The sequence below is a fragment of the Ammospiza caudacuta genome, chromosome 6, assembly GCF_027887145.1.
Source record: "Ammospiza caudacuta isolate bAmmCau1 chromosome 6, bAmmCau1.pri, whole genome shotgun sequence".
Taxonomy (NCBI): domain Eukaryota; kingdom Metazoa; phylum Chordata; class Aves; order Passeriformes; family Passerellidae; genus Ammospiza; species Ammospiza caudacuta.
This window is the reverse complement of record NC_080598.1, coordinates 31,643,928-31,664,710: the sequence shown is the minus strand read 5'-3', so window position 1 is coordinate 31,664,710 and position 20,783 is coordinate 31,643,928. Positions and strand designations below refer to the sequence as shown.

General features: G+C 38.2%; 1 protein-coding gene across 1 annotated transcript in view; it reads right to left on the bottom strand.

Annotated features, from left to right (window-relative positions):
• MAP3K9 (mitogen-activated protein kinase kinase kinase 9) overlaps window positions 1–20,783 on the bottom strand; it is a 48,140-nt gene that overhangs the window by 15,920 nt on the left and 11,437 nt on the right. The window contains exon 3 of the mRNA XM_058807235.1: window positions 4,360–4,540. Coding sequence (XP_058663218.1) covers window positions 4,360–4,540 — 181 coding nt within the window. The remainder of the gene's footprint in view (window positions 1–4,359; window positions 4,541–20,783) is intronic.

The following is a 20,783-nucleotide window of genomic DNA, read 5'->3' as shown; positions in this document are numbered from 1 at the left end:
ACTCTTGATATTACAATTTATCATTTCTTACTGTCCCAAGAGCATTATTTGAAAAAAATAAACTAGAGTCTAAGGAGTTCTCAATTTCTTCTTGGCCTTCTAGGATTTATAAAACACTCAAAGAAAATGAAAACTGAACTGAATGTATACTTGGACTGCCTAAATCTGATTGCTCATTTATGCTATTTTTCAGCTTGGATATCACCATTGATAGTAAAAGCTATTAAAATCTACCAAAGAGCTGTATTATTACTTTAACAGTACTATTGGATAAAGCACTACTGATGGGCTCAAAGCACTTCTTCTGCAGGGTACTTTTAAAGGAAAAAGGACTAGACAGATTGGTGCTTCTTCTAATGTGACACTAGAAGTGTATATTGCAGGAAAGGTCACTTTGCTTCTGAAAAAACTCAATGCCACTATACTTACACCTCATTGCTGAGAATACTGCTCGCACAGAACAGGGGAATAGTGCTTTGTGGCACTTGAACAATAATCCCAAGTGAATCAACACCAAGACAGGTGCTGAACAGTGTTTTCCTATTAACTCTATAGCAGAAAATTGGGAAGTACAAAGGAAAAAGCCAGATCAGAAGACTTACCCAAAAAAAGGCATAGAAAGAAAGAAACAAGGGCCTCTACACATTCTTAGCAGGGGGAAAGAAAAAGTGATCAAGCTCATTTATTTTTCCAGCACCTATTAGTAATTTTTGGACTTTAATTATGAAATGAACCATGTGACACAACCCATGCATCCAAGTCAACTGACACTTGTGTGAATAATTAACCATCTTTCAGTGATCCAGTAATCCCTTAAGCCATTTAACATCAGGTTCAATCCTACTCACTGGATTTTCAGGGCAAGGGAGGCTGGAGGTCTGCAGGATTTCACATGTGATTTTGCCACCTTCCTTGTTAGTCTGTGAACTTTTAAAAAATAAGTAATTGTTTCTCACTGGTACTGTTCCATGGCATACATACCATAGGCTTCTCTTACCCATTTCCCCAGGTTCAACACTTTCCATGAGGAAGGAATTATAAACCCAACAAAGAGATCCCAGTTCCAACACCAACTAGAACATGACTTTTATTAAGGAAAAAAAACCCCAAACTTCATTACATTTTTATAGCTACTAACAGCTGGCATTTCGCATGTTAATGAACTGACAGTTCCAGAGATGACCTTTCCTGCCTATTTCACAACACTCATGTGCTTTCACAGTACTCATGTGCTTCTCCCAGGTGAGTTTCTCCTAATATTACTAGTCAGCATTTCTGCCAGGTATTGAAGTCTTGACAGTGCTTCATTACGCACAGAAAACTACAGAAGCCTACAAGTGGTCAATTGTGGATGGAAGTGCTTGACCAACGCTTCTTAAAACAAAATATTCTAATGACTGAAGTTTCTACATCCAGCACTGAATTCCTGAAACTTCCTGATCTGCTAATCTGATGGTTTTAGCGAGAGTTGGTATTCCATTCCTAAATGGAAATTAAATGCCCAATTATTTCACTGGTCTCAGAGTAGATACAGCTTAAAAACATCAAAATTGAGGAACATAGAGAACCCAGATGATGGTTGTATGGTGCCTTTATATTCCACACAGCAATAGTACTGACACTATGACTGTCTTTTAAGTAGTACAAGTAAAAAACAAAGTGTACAGCAAACAAGAAATATATTTAACCAGCCAAATGACAGAAAAATGTTATTGATAGGCCTGCTAACATTAGCGTACAGTACTGGATGAGCTGCAATATCCAAGCTTCAACTTTAACCCTGTAAATCCAAAGCAAATACAAACACATAACAGATTTGCAGGAAGGGACTTATTTAACTAAAACAGTAGTTTCACTGTCCTCTGTACAATATAAGCACAAGGCTTCTACTATATCTAGAGCCTGTGGGTACAGCACAGAAAAATTCACAGCAACAAGTTTTCACTAGCAAGATTTACTAAGTACTGGTACTATGAACAAGCTTTGCAGTGGTCCAGACCCTGGTGATAAATACTATGTGTGGTCATTCCTCACTCTTTTTAAGTTCTTTGCCAGCCCTACTCCGGAGTAAACAGATGGAGCTTTTAAAATGGAGCTTGAAACATGTTTTGGAAAGATGAAGCAGTCAGTTATGATAAGACTGGCTCAGGAAATTTCAGTCCTAGTATGATTCTTCTTCAGCTGTTTGTGCAGCAAGAATACAAGGAGAACAAGATTCTTGTTCAAAGGCTGGGCAACAGTTAAGCCAGCAGTATTACTCTAATAAGCTTTAAAGAAAAGGTGTTGAAATAAAAGGGTTCATGAACATTAGAGACAATTCTGTTGATGCTGCATAGACTAACTGGAAGGCTGTCAGGCAAAAAAACCCCTATGACTCCAGTGATTAACCAAGTGGTGGAACTGGACAAGAGGAGGAGCAAGTCTAATAGGATAAAAAAGTTCATCCTGTTAAGAATTTCAGGTTGTATCCCTGGGTGGGGACAGGAATTATTACACAAGTCCATGACCGCTTTTGTAAAATCTAGGGCTTACTATCAGTGGCAGACTAGTAGTGATTGCACTGGCAAGCATTTGTCCTCTGCATACATGTTCTTTTCAGCTTGTTTAACTATGAATAGAGGTTTTAGCCACTAGAAAGAAAAAACTTATTCAGAGACAGTATATAAGTTCCCTTAATGGTGATGACTCTCTGTTTAAGGGAGAGTTTTGTGAGGAACTCAACCTATTTTCAAGGGAAGACTGGTAACTATAACAAGAGAAAGTGATGAAGGAATCTTAAAAGTAGAAATAAAATATTCTGAAAAATGAACAAATCATTTCAGTTATTTACAGTCCTTAAGTCAATGATCATTTGCATGGGCATAGAGGCACTTCATGAAAATCACCAGCCAACTAAATAATTCTTAACATTTTGAAAATTAATTCATACTGGTACAGAACATCTACTGATCTGTTCATAGCATGCCTGTATTACTAAAGTTACAATTACAGGAAAACTGTTCCCTCTTTCTCTTAGGGGACCCTTAAAGGCCCTTCCTGGCACTGTTTCAGAGAACAGCAAGTTTAGGTTTGAGGTTGACAAGCTGTGTACAAACCAGTACCATCATCACATGCACAGAAAAGGTGCACAGCCTTAAGATTTTCATTTCTGCCAGACTTCACTCCAAATAAAAGCCTGGTTCTTGCTCAATCTGTCTCAGATTAGCTAGGGAGGCTACCACATTTAATTACACAGTCAGAATTTTATCTATACTATCAGAGTGCAAAATACATGTTCACAGACTTACCACAAAGCAATAAATTATCTATTCAGCAAAACTGGACAAGGAAAACAAAAATCCCCACACCAAATAGCTGCCATAAGAGCCAGACATGTCTACCAGCTGGGCTATTTCTTTATCCTGATGGGTTTCACAGCATGCACTGACTTGTGGAGGAGCATTACTGGCCAGCAACAGAATTTTACTGCTATGAAGAGAAAGATTCTGACAGTTCAACACCTTTTTCTCCACAAGAAAAACAAAATTCTCTCTATTTTACCTGTTTCAGACATTCAGTACTAATTCTAAGTCATTCAGTATCCAGAAAAGTCACTGTCCTGGAGCTATTTACTGAATTCTGTATTTACAAATCCACTTAACAGTGGTATTCAAACTCAATTTCTGGAAGTATATGGGCCAACCCTTACACCTCCCCACCATATTAGCTCACTCATGAAAATTCCAGTACATGAATGAACAAGACAACATATACATGCAGGTTACTATTTATGGGTTACATACTCAGATGGACCCAGATAAGAGATCTATTATCTTATGTGAAATACTAGAAGCATGAAGATAATTAAACTACTATGAAAACAAAAAACATAGTATTGTGATTGAAACAGGATGGGGAATTCAATTAGCTATAGTGTGTTTGCATACACATACATTAGTGACAGATTACTACCAAAACAAAATAGTTCAAAATTACCTTGTATGTAAAACAGAATAAAAATTAAGTACTTCTCAGATTGTATTATGGCCTTTGATTATGTCAGTCAATAGCCAAGTAAGCCCAAAACATTTCATTAAGATAAAGCAGAGGGGATTTGGATTATGAATCTCAAAATAATGTGAACAAGAACTTATAGAACAACAGAAATTTAGAGGCATGCAGTAGCTGGTCCACCACTTATTTTCTACAGTAACAATAAGTCTGAGATAAGTCTGACAGATGGAAAGCTGGTGGATAAAGTTTTCTTAACACCTGAGTTTTAATATTTGGTTCACCATTACTCATTCTTACACATAAAAGAGACTTCCTGGCAGGTCCAGTTACTCTTTAGTATCCAATCACTTAATGCCAAATCAATACCTCCAAACATCGCTGCCTTTGGAGAACATGGAAGAGCGGATGACCTCAGGAGCCATCCAGGCATATGTCCCAGCTGCGCTCATTTTGGTAGTTTTATGCCATTCCCTGGCCAGGCCGAAATCCGTGATCTTCAACATCTTGTTGCTCAGATCTCCATTTTCCACCTTTTCGAGTATCAGTACTGGAGAAAAGAGGGGGGGTTGGGAATAAAACGTATGCAGAGTAAAGCTAGTATTTATGCAAAAAAATATTTTCCTGGAGATCCCCCAAATTTCAAGATTTTCCCTGGCTTTTTGTTATTCAAACATACCATCCATACCTATTGTGGGTTATAATCAGGCTGATTCCTTCATCTGACAACTGAACAGTTCTCTAGCAAATAACTTCAAATTTTACCAAAGTGCTAAGTCCCAGAGAAGAAATATGTAATAACATAATTATTTAATATAATGCCTAGTGTCATTCTGTATAATGCTCTGCTAAGAGGAAGTGAACCACTGTAGCTTCTAGAAATCCAGATAAGGGAAGACATTTCCTAATTAATCCTCTCTCAGCAAGCCAGTAATAGCATCATTTTCTTGAACTGCTTAGAGGACTTTTTTTTGTAAATCCAGATACACACACATAGGCTGGATATACCCTTCATGTAAATGTGTTAGGAGTAGAAAGTCTATGCATAATCTTTTAAGTTACTATTGAATAAATTTATTTTGATCAGCAATAGCATGCCCAATTCTAGAAGACATGTAGACCCCCACAGACTCCCTCCCCCATCATTATTAAACAACTTTTTTCTGCCCTTTCTGTGGCAAAGGAGTCCACAGACAAGAACTTTAAAAACACCTTGAGGCAGAACTCAAGAATGCTGTGATAGAAGACACATTCCTCTGGAGCTGGAAAGTTGTACTGTTACACCACTGAGTTTAAGCCAGAGCCCACAAGTACCCACCCTACTTTAGCAGCATCTCATTATCCTCTTTCTTTATCTTAGTGCAAAGTGACCACACGAGCCACTCCAGCAATGCAACATAAAGCAACAGAATATGAGGGCACTAAACTTCTATAACTAATGGAACCATAAGGCCCTGAAATGTTCTTAAGCCACTTTGTAAAGCACCAAAGAAAGAAATATTTGTATTGGTATTATTCCAAATACTTCACATCAAAAATCACCAAGCCAGTTACACACCATCACTACACAGCTACTTTGTTTTTCATGTCATTACAGACACTATAGACAGAGGTTCCTAGAAAACATGAGGATTTTTTTTTCTTTTTCTATGGATGCATTAATTGCAAAAAAACCCAACCAAAAAAATCCCAACCAAACAAAAGAAACCCCATAACCTCCATAATCAATCAATCATGAAAAGACTCAAGTGTCAGCCTCAAGCTACTACAGCTTTCTTTTTTTGGGGAAGGCAGAATCATTCCTTCCAATAATTAAAATGGGGATTGCCACCAAATAAAACCCAAAAGTGTTATCTGAACCCTTCTACATTATAAGTAACACACATTTAAAATGTTAAAATACTGCTTTTATTTCAATAATAGAATTCACAAAATACTACTTCAAAGATTTTTGTGAGACAACTCAAGGTGTAAAGAAATTAGACCTGCAGTTAAGCTCCTGGTTCTTCCTTCTTTTGCAAGATTTCTGACATGACCGAATGCTCCTTTTTCCTAATCACAGAGAAGAGACGGAGGCCTAGAGTTACTGTTCTCTTCATGGTGGCAAAACCATATGCATCTTTAGAGCAATACTTCAGTGCACAACAGAACCACCACAAGAAACCAAGGTAGAGAAGGTGCCTTCCTTTGGGCTTCTTCTTCAAATTAAGTCTAACTTTTTTACTTCTTTCTAGTAGATGAAGTGCTAAAAGAAATTGCTAGCAAGTCACTCATTGACTGCAAAGTGAAAAGCTTCCTAGAATGTACATAGTGTTTCTTTTTCTAGCTTGTACCCATTCTGCCTAAAGAACTGGCAGAATAACAAAATGTAATTTGAAATTTAAATGCAGTAATTTAGAGATGTACAGTGATGTTGTAAAGTTAAACTCTGAGACAAGAAAGTATGGGTTTAGGGGGTTTGGGGATTTTTTTGCTTCCCTCCATAATCACCATGATGAACAAACAAATTTATTGTTCACAGATCATATTCTGTCTTAATGAGGTCAACAGCAGGACAGAGCACCATATATCAGAACTGATACATACTTTGTACATACCTTCCTGGTAAGAGGTTATTTAAATCTAATTACCTTGATTTGTATTAAGTTCTAACAAAATAATCAGTACTTGCATAGTTCTTTTGTATCCAGAACTTGTTCTTTTGTCAGAGGCAGGGTAGCAAGAAAAATTACCATGACAAAAGACCACAGAGAAGGACAACAAAAGAGACAGATTTATTGCAAGTCTGATTCTTTAGTTACATTCTTGGCTCCTTTTCTATTTCCTTGTAATAACTGCTTGGAATAGTAATCTTGAAGTCCAAATTTTTAAAAATTAATTTTAAGAATGGCATTTGTTTCAGTTCTCTTTATTGTATTATTCAGTATCAAAAGGCTCACTTGCCAGAAGTCTCCCTCACCCATCTGTCAGACTTTCAAACCAAAAGCCTTGACTCTTCCCTCTTGTTTTTGCCTGAATTTCAATAAAGAACTTGTAAATAGGTGAAATTTTAATTTGTTTCAGTCTCCTCCTTATAAAAAAAAAAGACCTTTATGGAGAACACACAGGAGGTTGCTAGGACACTGCATATGCATTTTGCTTATGCTAATCAACATGGTCTCATTTACTTCTGAATTTTACCCACAATCAGTTCTTACTCCTTGTTTAATACTCTCAGTGCAAGTCCTCTTCTGCACTTGTATTAGTAAATGACAAAACAAACAAGATACATGAAACACAAACAAGCAACATGCTCTCTACAGTTACAGAATTAATGTACTTTCCTAATTTAACAGATTTGATTGCTCAGGACTGAGATAACAGTGGACAGATGATTAACATCTGGCATAACTGCATTGAGTTTGCATGGCCAGGTTTTAGTAGTGGGATGGGTGGAAGATGCTAGAAGCTTTCCCCATGTCCAGCACAGCCAATCCCTGGTGACTCCAAGATGGATGTGCCACTAGCCAAGGGTGAGCCAACTGGAAGTGATGGTAACACCTTTGTGACAAGATAAAGAATTCAGAAAAAGAATAAAAAGTTAGTTATTGGGCAGGTGTAATTGCATCAAGAGAAAAGTGGAGAGAGAATACGTGAGAAGAACAAATCTAGAGACACCAATGTCAGTGCAGAAGGAAGGGGAGGCTCTGGTGTCTAGAGCCATGTTCTAGCTCTAGACACCAGAGCTAAGCTTTCTCTGCAGTCCATGGAGGACCACATGGATGTGGAGATCCACCTGTACCACATGGAGGAGACCCACGCCAGAGCAGGCGGATGCCTGAGGAGGCTGTGACCCTGTGGGGGCTCATACTGGAACAGGCGCCTGGCAGGGACCTGCAGATCTGGGGAAAGGTTTCCTGCCAAGATTTGTGACTGCATGGAGGACCCATGTTGGAGCAGGCTGTGCCTGAAGGACTGTACCCTGTGAGGGAAGAGTGCAGAAAGAGTAACCCATGTTGCAGCAGTTTGTGGAGTTGTTGCCTCCATGGACTTCTCCAGCATGAGTCTATTTCCTGTGGGAGGGACCCCACACCAGAGCAGTAGGAGGACTCCTCCCGCTGAGCACCAGCAGGAACAATGTGTGATGAATTGGGCATAACCCCCATTCCCTGTTTCCTTTTGCTGATGGGGAGAGGAAATACAGCTGGGAAGGAGGGAAGGTTTTGGGTTTTTTTAAGGTGTTCTTTCACTTCTCATTATCCAGCTCTGAGTTTTTTTACTAAGAAATTCAATTCATATTTCTAATTTGAGTTTGTTTTTCCCATAATGGTATTTGATGAGTGATCTCTCCTGGTTCTTATCACAACTCATGAACCCTTTGTTATATTTTCTCTCCGCTGTGCAGTTGCAGAGGGAGTGACAGAGGGGCTTTGGTGGATGCCTGGAATCCAGCAAGCATCAACCTACTACACTACCAAAACAAGTTCAGGCGCAGATATAGACCACTTACATCAAAATACAGCTAATACACCAAGGAAGTAAATCTCAATCTTGTCTACTGATTTTAAACATCTGCAAGTAATGCAGAGGTTTAAAATAGGTAGAAAATTTAATAGAAAATCTTCCACATTCCCAGCCTTCAAGAGAGAGACTGGCAGCAAAGACCCTGGACCCAGTCTGCAAGGGAAGAACGAGATCCAAACCAGCAGGAACACGAAGAACGTGTATCAGCTTGTTAGGGGCAGATCAGCCTTTCCCTCTTTCAGCAAGGCCCATGGCAAGAAATCTCTTCCTGTGTGCAGGCATAGAGCCAGCCAAATTGTAAATGAAGGTCTGCTATGTACCACTGCTCCTCTTTTTCCTCTGTGGCACAGGCTAAAAGCTGGTCTTAAGTAGCATGGTAGGAGCCGACCAGCAGTCTACTAGGGGGACTGGGGAAGGAAATCAGGTATTACAAGCACATTCATACAGCTTGCACCATCCAAATGCTGCAGCAAAACAACTTAATAAAGGAAATCACCATGTTCTTTGCTTACTGTGCAAGAACAAAGGAAAGCATGGTGGCCTAAAGTACCATTAAAATGGTTAACAACCTTCGGTGAAGTGCACCATGCATGTGTGTTTCTTATAGGAGTAATAATCCATTAGTGCTCACATATGTTTTCATACAGTCATGAAAGACTTGGAACTTGTCCTCAGGAAAATAAGCATTTGACAATGAGAAGTTAATTACAGCTCACAAAAATCCTGTTCAGCAAGATAGCTCTTCAATATCTCCATGTGTCCCAGTGTAGAATGAATATGACCAAATTTGCCTTAGTATCTCTTCACAAAGCCTTCCTGAGATCAGGCAGTCATGCAGATATAGATACATACGATTTAGCTGTGTCATTTCAACCACTAAGAGTGTACCAAGAACTTTATTACCACATGGACTTTCAAGAGTCATTACTGACCCTTGATCTGACCCCACTGAGAACCAGCCTTGAGAGAACCAGCCTCTGACTCCTTGAGAGCCAGGCAGACTGCAAGTGCTGAAAGACAAGTTAGAACATTGAGACAGAAAGTTAGAATTGAATACTGAGCCTCCTCTTATCTAGGTTATGAAGAGATAGTCCTTTTTCTTTGAAACTGAAATGTTTACTGAGCTTCCTCCATATTCTTCAAGAACATCTTTGGTGCCTTACAAGAAACGTCAAGTTATTTTCCTATCAGACCCTTGTGAAAAATTTTCTAATTTGTCATCATTATATTTTTCAGTACTTTTTGATAGAGGTTTCCATCTATGTGGTACTTTGGCTTCTGCTTTAGCCAAAACAAGTTGCAGTAACAAAGGGGAAAGGCAACACTGCATGGCATGCCAGTTTCATCCCTACAAAGAATGATGAGGTGTTAACTGTCAATTCTGGTACCATTTAAAGATGGTTTCTTACTTAGTATGGAAGTGGAAGTATTATGTACTCAGAATCCTGTTATGCTTGTCTGTAATTTGGGCTAGCAGCTTTTCTAGCAGAGTTGGAAGTGATGGAAACCAACTTCTTGAGGTCAGGTGAAGCCAATTTACCTTCGCCACTATTAGCACCATTCTGTATGTACATTAGCTACAGAATATACATTCTCTATGTAATAGCTAGCAGATTTTCCACACATTCCAACGTCAGTCTTACAGAAAGTCATTAATCCTGTGGAAGCACCCAGTGATCTGTTATCCTAGTGATAACAGATCTCATGGGTTTTGGTTCTGTTTCATGAGCCACAGCTGGATATTAGTGGCTTCAAGAAGAATGAGAGTTACTTTTCTAGAGCCAGGGCCAACTTAGATACTTTTGTTGCTTAAACAAAAATTTGTAGTACTGAAAACAAACATCACAGGAACAGATCCACGAAGTACAACTGACACAATGTTATCTGACACTGAGTCAGCTCTTCTTCCTGTTCCACCAAATTCCAAATTATTATGCTTTACTAGAAAGACAAAAAACATCTGCCTTAGTATTCAAAACAATACAAAACCAACTTGATTAAGATTTCTAAAATGCCATCATATCCTTCAGCCTTCAGGTAGTTCCTACTGCAGGATCTTCAGTTCTGTTTCATCATCACAAGTCACTATGGAGATACATGTCGTTCAGAAGGAGAAATCACTGCAGTGAAAATACTGACACCTGCAGCTTCAAAATTTTGTTATTAAGGAACATCGTGCACAGTAACACTATGTTAAAGCCACTAGTTCTAAGTGGCAAAACAGAGGCCCAAATGATCAAATGAGTTCTGAAGGAATACAAACTGAAGTTACAAAAATTAACAGTTTAAATGCCAGCCAAGTTACAGTTCTGCCATAAATCAGCAGCTAAAACTACAAAAGGGTTGCCCTGGAGGCAAATAATAAACATTTCTAGAGAGATGAAATTCTGTCTTGCATGCTTGCAACAGATGCACACCTACCACAGCCTCACATGTTCAAAAGGTGAATGTCTTCTCCTTCCTGTTCTCTCCCCTCTGTAGCTGTGCATCATTACAGTGAAAACTGGCTTACATGAAACCAACTCACAGCATCTCAGAAGGCAGTCTTCCCAGGCTCCAAACAGTCAGAGACAAGACAAAGCCTCTACAGAAGGGGATTCCAAGCAAATATCTAATATACATGTCTGAATTACCCTCCACAGGAGCCTGTAATGACAAGAGGCACATCTGTCCTAAGTGCTTACTCAAGCCACATAAATCTCTCAGGTCTGATATAAACAAGCTATTTCAATTACAGAAGTTCCCCTACACACAAGATGTTAGAGAGACATCTGGTGAAAACCAATTTACTTATCATTCCAAGATTATCTCAGTGGTCTAAACATGTACAAAGTTAACTAGTCAGAAATATATTGTTCTATTAGTATGACAGCTAATGTAAAGCCAAACTGGTACTACTGTAATATAAGTCTTGAGTAAAACTATCCTTTTGTCCACAAAGCCAGCTGAAGGTCATCTCTCATTGCATCTTGCACCATTCACCTTAACAATCACTGAATCAGTTGAAAAGTCAATGGTGAACATCACTGAGAAACACTCAAAGCCTTAATGCAAGTGAGATTTCACTCCAGATATTATACAGCTGTGTTTTCACTTCTCATGTATCTACTAGAAAGACTTAAGAGCAGATACACAGATACACCAAAACAAAATAAAGATAGGGGGATAAAGATGTATAACCATTGAGGGGCATAAAGCTATATATCCTTTGATCTACTTGTATCTATGTTTTAAAACACCTGAAGAGACTGGGTAAACCCCATATAATACAAATCACTTCTATTTCTTAGCCACTGCATTAGGAACTTTAAAACTGCTGAGCAAATTTTGTTTTGGGAATATTTTCAACTTTGCTCTAGTGCTGCAATGCAAATAACTGCATTGTTGATATACTCTTCTTTCTGCTTAACACAGCTTATTTGTATTACAATGCTTTTCCTCTTTTCAATTATGCTAGAAGCTCTTAAGTCTGAATCTCTTTCCTTCTGCCAGAACATATACATTTGTATCCCTTTCCTTTAATTTTCTTCTTCTTAAACCCATCTTCTCTCCTTCTACACACGCTCCTCTATCCTACACAGAAAAACCATCTGCAGTAAATTTTTCAATCTGATCACTTAAACAAATATAATGAATCTTTTACTGAGGTTTCAAGTCAGTCACTACAAAACCTCAGTCATATACCTCCTATTTTTAATCCAACACTATACTACCTCCTGGATGCACAAAAAAAGATAGTTCAAAGAGGTATATTGCTTTCACCAAGGGAAATTTTTCACAAGGTAAATTAAGAAGAAAAGTTTGGCAATGAAATTAACAGCTGCTGTTTTAATTCTCTGTTCTGCTCACATTACACCAGAAAAACAAGAAAATGTATTATAATCTTTCACAAACAGATACTCCCCCTGGAAGGTGTTAACATTATAAGGTTTTTCCTTGTTTCTCTTGGAATGGTTGTTTTAGTTTCCAGATACACTTTTGAACAGTTCGGACATTCTTCCTGTCCAGTGGGCCAAAGCAATAGGGAACAGCTAGTAAGGAAAAATAAACACCTAAACATATTCTGATCCAGTTGATAGCAACAGCAAAGAACTGGTAGAAAATGGCTCCTCAACTGTCAATGTTAAGTGTCAAGGCAGAAAAATATGGTCATAAATGCCTTTTTCTGGTTTCTGAGCCTAGAGAAAGGATTAGGTTAATCTGCATAGTTTAGTGCTGAACAGAATACTCCTTTGCTTTGCTTGTGTTACAAGCTGACTCATCACTTCAGAAGTAGAACAACATTCAGGAAGGAACTACTACACTATTATCTTCCACAGCAAAAATATCCCACTTTTATTTATCAAAGTAGAAGAAAAGGGCTGCTGCTCTACTGCATGAAATAGTACGAACAGCCAGGCATACCAAAGCTGGCTTCAGCTTTTTCAACTAGGCTGCTGTCAGGCTGCTCCTGGTTTATTTGGCACACAGTACACCAAGAAAATAAAGAAGTTCCTGACTTAAAAGGCAAAAGTTGGTAATAACAATACCAAGGAAATCAGGATTACCCTGCAATACCACCACAAGAGTTTACCACCAAACTGCCCATTGCCCCTGTACTTCATGACAAACAGCTATATCAACAACTTCATACTCCATTTCTCAGTCCAGAGAATGTGTGTGTGTATTAAGAAATGTGAAAAAATTGCAAAAAAATCTAAGACAGTCTCTTGTATGGTTCAGCTCACACCAAGTCAATTATCTCTGCATGATGCTACTCAGTAAACCTGGAGCACAAGAATAGAAAGCTATTAGCTAATCAATGTCAGTCCTGATGGAAATGGTCACAATAATTAGGTGAAGGAGAAATAGATAAAGAAATAAGAGCAGGACTGAGTATAATGAAAACTGAAAGCATACAGAAAGAAATCTGTAAGGAAGAAGGTTAGAAGACAAGGAAACCTGTGGGGCAAAAGAGCTGGATTTGTTATCTGTGGTACACCAGGGTATAATTCTAACTTGATGGATGATTGCTGGCTTCATACTTAACTTCCATAAACTTCTCCCCAGCAGAGACAATATAGTCAGATTTTAGTGCCAGTGTAACTACTACTCTTTTATTGAAATACAACAGGCAGACCATGAAAAAAATCACTACCTAGTGATAAAGAAATATTAACTTATGTATTCTACAGTAATAAAGTTTTATCAATTTTTCATAGAGACCTGTACCATTCAATAGTGTTTCTAGGAGGTCAGGGTGGCTATCAATGCTTTGAAACAAGTTGGGAGAACAAAGTTTCAGAAGCTCTTTTGCCACCAATATAAGAAAAACTGACTATAAAGGAACTCCAAGCAAGGCTGAACTTAAAGGGACCTCCTGCACCTGGAGACAAAGCAGGTGGTGGATGTCCCAGGTGAGGCCCTGACTGCTGGCTACCAGACACAGCACCTGGAGGATGGAGAGCTGAGAAGGCTTGAAACCCTTAAAGGTGCTGGCAATACCCAACACCTGTAAGTGTCAGTGCACTTGAGTAGTTCCAGTTCAGTCTCCACCAACATTAACACTACTGTGGGTCAAGTGTTTTGCCCCCCAACATTCTACAAATGCAGAAAGCGGTCACATTAAAACAAGAGGAAAATCTCCAGCAAAAGCACTCAGCCTGTAAATGTATCCCACTCACACCCATTCCCAGGAGTGACAACCCATTACTTTGTGTAGTGTTTTTGTCCCCTTAGGGCCACATCAGCTGCTGACATAGGCCAAGAGCTAGATGGCAGCAAGAGCAATGGGTGGGAGTGACAACAGAGAAAGGACTGTAAATACAAAAAATGCCATTGTTATTTCACTTGCTGTAGAAACATTCAATTCTAATATTTAAATCATTACCTAGCTGGATTTGGTGAAGTTTCTTCCCTGGTCTCTCTTTTTATTTGGACTCCAAACAAGGTTACTGCTACACTTCCAATGCTTCAGCATATCTACTTTCATTTTGTTAAGATTGAAGATAGCTAAAAAGACCACTAGTTATGACCTGAAAGGCTGAAAAATGGCAAGGGAAGTCAAACTCGCCCAAAATGGCATTATTTCACCTGACTTTTGTCTACCAGAATAATACCACATCTTTTTGACAGTTGGGTGTTTCTACAGATCATTCCACTGCAACTGAAGCACCAATGGACACAACAGCCTAGTACTGGATTTGTTTTCCCACAGGCTTTTGCTCATCTGCTACTGTACAATCACTATTTCAAACATCACTAAGACCAGCTGTAAAGAAGGGAAGTAATGTTACCTTGTTGTAGCTGGAATGTGAAAGACCACTGCCTGGAGTACCATTGTGGGTGGGAATACTGGACACATTTTATTTCTTCCTTCATTTTGAAAACAGAACAGCCTACTGTGGCTTTACTGACCAAAATGGAAAATACCTAAATGCAAACTACCAAAAGTGGTCAGATGGTAAATAAGCATCAGCCCATTTACTTCCTCCATTGAAATAATTCAGGTACTGAAAAGAGATCAGATCAGACTGAGTCCATCAAATCCCAGGTACAGGAACTTGAATGAAAGAACAAAGTAAAACCTTTATGAAAACCAATGCTGTTTCACTCCAAGATCCTTAAATGCAAAACATGAGCAGGGTTTCAGTTCTAAATAATGCAAGCCATTTCTGTGGTATGATTTAAGAGGAATCCAGGGAGGTACTACCATTAAAACCTCTCTCTGCTGCCAATACAGGAGAAGTCTCAAGTGCAAGAGTTGAAGGAAACAGAAAATATTTTCATTTCCAAACAAATCCAAATTTATCCAAAAATTGCTTAACACAAATCTCCCAAGAAAGCTAAAGGCTTCCTGAAGTCAAAGGTTTGCCAGAGCAGATAAAAGACTGAGTAATATCACAGGATCCAGACTCTACCACCCACCCACGGAAGAATATGTCCAAAACTGAGCCAAGCTGTTACAGGAAACTTGGTTTTGAACAAAGAATCTTTTCACTCAGCCACGTATGTTTTCTAAGGGATGTTTTTCAGACCACAGAATACTTATGCAAGCAAGAAGAGCTCTGAAGGAGGTTTATTTAATTTTAATTTCTTCACTGACACACATAGACCCTGGAATTTCACAACTGGGACACGCAATTTCAGCCTACAGAATTTTATTCACTCATCTCTCCACAATATAGGCATAATTTGCACTTTGTACAAATCCCTTTAACTGTCTTCTAGATCTATTTCCAGACCAAATACTTTCAACTACTGCAAGGCTGTGAAATTCATGCAAATGTAGATTAATACTTTTAAATTAAGACTAAGTCAGAAAAATCAGATAAGCATATTTTGCTTCTTGCATGGGACGATTACTACCTTTTCTACTTGCTTTTATCTGAAAAAAGAATTTTAAGTTCCACTGTACTCTGAAGAAATGCAATGCAGTCTGAAGTCTTCAGTGTTTTTATATGTAAGGTATTATAGTAATACAAGTATTGAGCATTTTCCTCTAGCTTTTGAACAGTCCTTATTTCAAGAAGACAAGTATTCATAAATTAAACAAAAATATTCTTGAATAGAAGACTGTTCCACTGAACTTACTCTGATTGTTCCAATCCTATTTTCCCCTCCTATAAATAAGCAAAACTTCCCAAGATACGTGTCAGCTCAGATGCTGGAGGTGGTAAAACCTGGATGTCAGATAAAAAGATAGCCTTAATAGCCTTCATGCTGCTGCATTGTCTCAGAGAGACAGGGGATAGCTATCAAGTCTGCAGTTAGCCTAACAAGTCAAAAAAGCAGTGCTATTGCAAAGGGAACAAGGGACTGATGTTGCCAGGCAATCCTTTTTTTTAATTAAGTCCTTTTGGCAGTACACTGGCATTCTGTCTTGAGGACAGAGCTAAGCATTTGGGAAAGGATTTCAAAAATTCGCTCCAAAATGAGACCTCATATTGTAGCAGTTTGCCAAAATCTAATTTGCAATTTTAGCTCTACCTTCCACAGTCAGCCTGCACAGCTTTGCTTCACAAGTATCCAGATAATGAGCAATCTGCTCTTGATCCTGCATTCAGAGTACTTAAAGTGATTAACAGATCTGCACATGGAATAAGTCCGGGCTTTCTGCATGTAGCCTTTACATACCTTCTGTTGGGTACTCTGCCATTCATTTCAGCAGGACTGCATCTTTATTCTGATATCTGTTTGAGGTACAGAAGGCTAAGTGTTGCATGAGATGCTAGAGAGGACAGAATTTAAGACCCACTCAAAATTTCACATCTTAGAAGCAAAACCAAAACCCACACATATTGCCTCTAGTAATAAGAAAATATTTTCTCTCTTATTACTAACAATTCAGCAACAGTACATTAAAAAATATATGTACACCTTGGAACCAATACCTCCTTAATTACTGGGTACGAGTCAGGGTTCAGCAAATCCATAAAGCTGCATGACTGTCGTCTTCTATCAACCTAGAGGAGGTGATGGATGTGACAGCACAGCAGTTCTTGGATTTTAAGCCATGCAGTACAGTAACTCTAAAGAGCTAATGCATAATGGGGGAGGGGAGAGGAAAGGCCTCCAAAGCCCCGATATATTTAGAATCGATCCTTTCACCTAGCCAGGCTGTAAAAAGTCTTATCGCTTTAGTGATCTCTACAAAACACTCTGAATGCTCAGGTGAGTTTCTGGGGAAAAAAGAGCTGTTCAGTTCTGGTTTCAGACTAAATCCTACCATACTGCTGACATTGCAACAACCTCTAGCTCAGGCACGGATTATTGTACTCTTCATAATCAGTTAAATGCTCCAAGGAAAAAATATAATTACATCTGTACTCAACACAGGGCATTGCTAAATTGTATCACTTTGAAAGCCTGCAACACTTCAAGAACTGTATTATGCAATAACAAAAAAAGGAAAGGAAAGAGTAAAATCACATGAATGGTATTCATCATTCATCACTCAAGAGACTATCTGAAAAGAGATATAATATGCTGGTTCAGTGGGAGTTGTTTCCAGGCAAATATAAACATGAAATTCATGATGGAAAAGGTAGCCCAAACTGTTTTGTTTTAGTTTCAATTAAGACATCTTTATGAAACAGTAAGTAAAACAAACACCAACTCATTAATGGAATAAGCTGGTACTCCAAAATCTAGAAGGTAAGAAAGACAAAACTTCACAGGTAGCAGCAGCACAATCCACACCATAAGCTGGGGTGTTTTATGGGGTTTTTAAAATCAGATTCAACCTAAAATATTTCTTAAAAAGGTAGAGAGGTGTATTTTCATTCATCAGAACAAATGTTAAAAGGCATTTAGATGCAAAATCAACACCAAGCTACATATGACAACAGTAAAACTCAAGAGTTTCTTGGATGCTGCCGAGTTTGACCTTAAAGTAAGCAAAACAAGTTGTCAGCTGCTGAGAAAGAGTGGATTCCTGCACTATTGTACATGAAAGTCCACACAAGACTTTCAATAGAGCTATCAAAAAGCTCTTGACTTTTAGATATGCTACACTTCTGATAGATGTTTTTTGACCCAGCTTACCCTGTGATTAAAGATTCTAACTACAATAACAATAACTTGATGAAGTATTAGGAATATTCTGTGGTTACCAGAGAACCATAATTATATCAAAACCACACATTATGTGACTGATTACATAAACAAAGAAAAAGCTAATCAATAAACCTAGGGCAAGACTGACAACACTTCAACAAACAGAATTGGGCATATCAAGTTCTATTAATCAAAGTTATCGTATTTTTCTTATTCTCAGGATCCTTGAACAATGCAAAGTCAAATTTCCATAGGCCCATACTCATAAAGGAGAAACAACAGGAAATGCAATGCTTTTGTGATAGGTGGACCACACGGTCTGGTCCACATACATCCCACCACTCTTATATGTACCATCCTTACAGCAATTATTCATAGTAGCATTTCTTTTTAGTATACCAGGAACCTCCCAGGAATCTCCAATTTAAGCACAGAAATTTTTGCAGTAAAATCTTAGTGGTAAAATTATTGACCTGTTACGAGTAAGTGGAGCTGCTGGCACACTGACTATCATCTGCTATACATCTTAATAATTAGTCTATACATAGGCAAGGAGGAAGCCATGTTTGCATTTTAGATTTTTCCACCTGTAATACAAACAGGAGATCCCAATATTTCTCAATGGCCAAACCAAAATCTAGGAGCCTGTTTCACAACGCATCAGAGATGGATGTACAGAAAACTGGGAGCTTGGCTTGTAGCTGTAAAATTATCCCAGACGTAAGACATGCAGCATTCAAAACACATACAGAATTTCAGAGACAATTTGAAATCCATATGTGCACAAGATAATGCTTTCTTTTTTGGGAGGGTATTTTTGTTTTTAATAAAAAATGGTGTTATAATAAATGTGTGAGCAATACAACAACACCTCTAGAAAGCTTCATGGAAGGGCTGTGTGTGGCAGTAATACAAATACTTCATAGCAAGGCTGTGTGTCCTCTGGCTACTTCCTTCCCAAGAGGACCCAAAGTGATGCTGCACCAAGCTGCCATTACCACCACAATGACTATTCTACAGACTGGGACGCAACAATTTACCGTTCTGTGGGCAAGAGCTCTTCTTTCTGAACTTAAGAAACAGTGATGAAACCAAACAACACAATTCTGAATTGTTATGCTTTGGAATAGTTTGTTTTCTCAGTGCATGAGTTTCTGTTACTATTTGTGAAAAATGCATGTATTTTATTATTGTTTTTTTGCAAATATTAAAATGAATATTATATGTGTTGTGTTAGAAAGTAATGCTGTATTAATTCTCTTAAGTACTGTGTTAAATATAGTTTTAGGTTATAAAAATTGTTAAAATAGAAACTATGCTATGTAAGATGCTTTGTTTAACAGAAAGGGCTTGCAGTGAGATAGCAGCCACAGGACACTTAATCTTTCAGAGAAAGGGAATTTATTGCCTTCTTATCAGAAGAAACAAACTTCTTCCCGCCTTGGAGGCGCTGTTAGGATTAGAAGGAAGAAGTTGACACTGACCAGACAGAATCCTCTGTTTGAATGGAATTTATGCATCATGTATGAAGTGTATGAACATGCAATGGGCTATTGTTCTTAAGGGTTAATCCTTTGTTAGCAGGGGTCCTTTTTTGGGCTCGTGATGCCCAGAAAAGGTACCCGGACATCCGTAACTCTTTGTTTTTATTGTCTCATATTGTCTTAATTCAATTTGTCCAAATTGTTATTACTCTAATTGTGTTGCTATTTTTAACCATTTTATTACTATTAAACTTTTAAAAATTTTAAGAACAAGTAATTGACATTTCTCACACTATTTCTTTTTCATATCTGCAAAAAGCTCAGGTCTGAGGAAGACTTTCCATTAGCAGTGGGACAATTAACAAGCAATTAGCAGACACTCCAACTAGCAGTCAACTTTGGCAACCTTTTGGCAATCAAAGTTGACCAACAAACTATTCTAGAATCAGAAAGCAAACACATACAAAAAAGCAGCTACTTATAACCATGTGCTATGCCCTATATTCTTTCAAACAACTTAAGGTTTCCCTTGTCCTGTCATAAGGAAATGCATGCAGTCATCAAGATGGGATGTAACTTAAAATTAAAGAATCATCTTGGGTGATGAATCATCACTTCAAAGAGCAAGACTGTGTTTTAAGTCTGATGCTTCAAGAACAAGTTTGTTTCAGGTATGTTGAAATTCTGAATGGAATTGTTTGATAAAACAGCAAAAGTGAAGCTGCTGACAGAAGTCAGTCAAAATTAAGTTTATTGATGTGGAAGAAACACCCAAAACAAAAAAGCGGAGATCAAGGAATTATTCTAGCTTCCCAGAGATACCACAAGGCTCTTCTCACCCTTAACTGGCTCCTTAGAAATTTCAGAAGAACACAGCTCTGTCACAGATGGTCGGACAGTGAATTCAGGGGATGCCTACAGACACCTACTGCGTGACCATGCTTAGGTCTGTTCTACACTTCCATATGCACAATTTGAATAAAGTGCTTCATACCACAACTCTAAGTTAGTTTTTCTTAGGAGCAGAGAGAACCCAGCAAAAATGTACACAGTGGCTCAATTACATAAAAAGGATATCAGCTAGGGTTTCAAATGTAATAGACACAAAATAATTTCTAAAAAACAAGAGGTACTCTTTCCATACTTGTGTATTAGATTCCATTGCTGAAGTTGCCTTTTTACTACTTACTGTGAGCAGGAGGACACCAAAGTGTTCTTGTGGACATCAAACATTTCATAAAGAGTCATATTTTTGACTTGCACCTAACA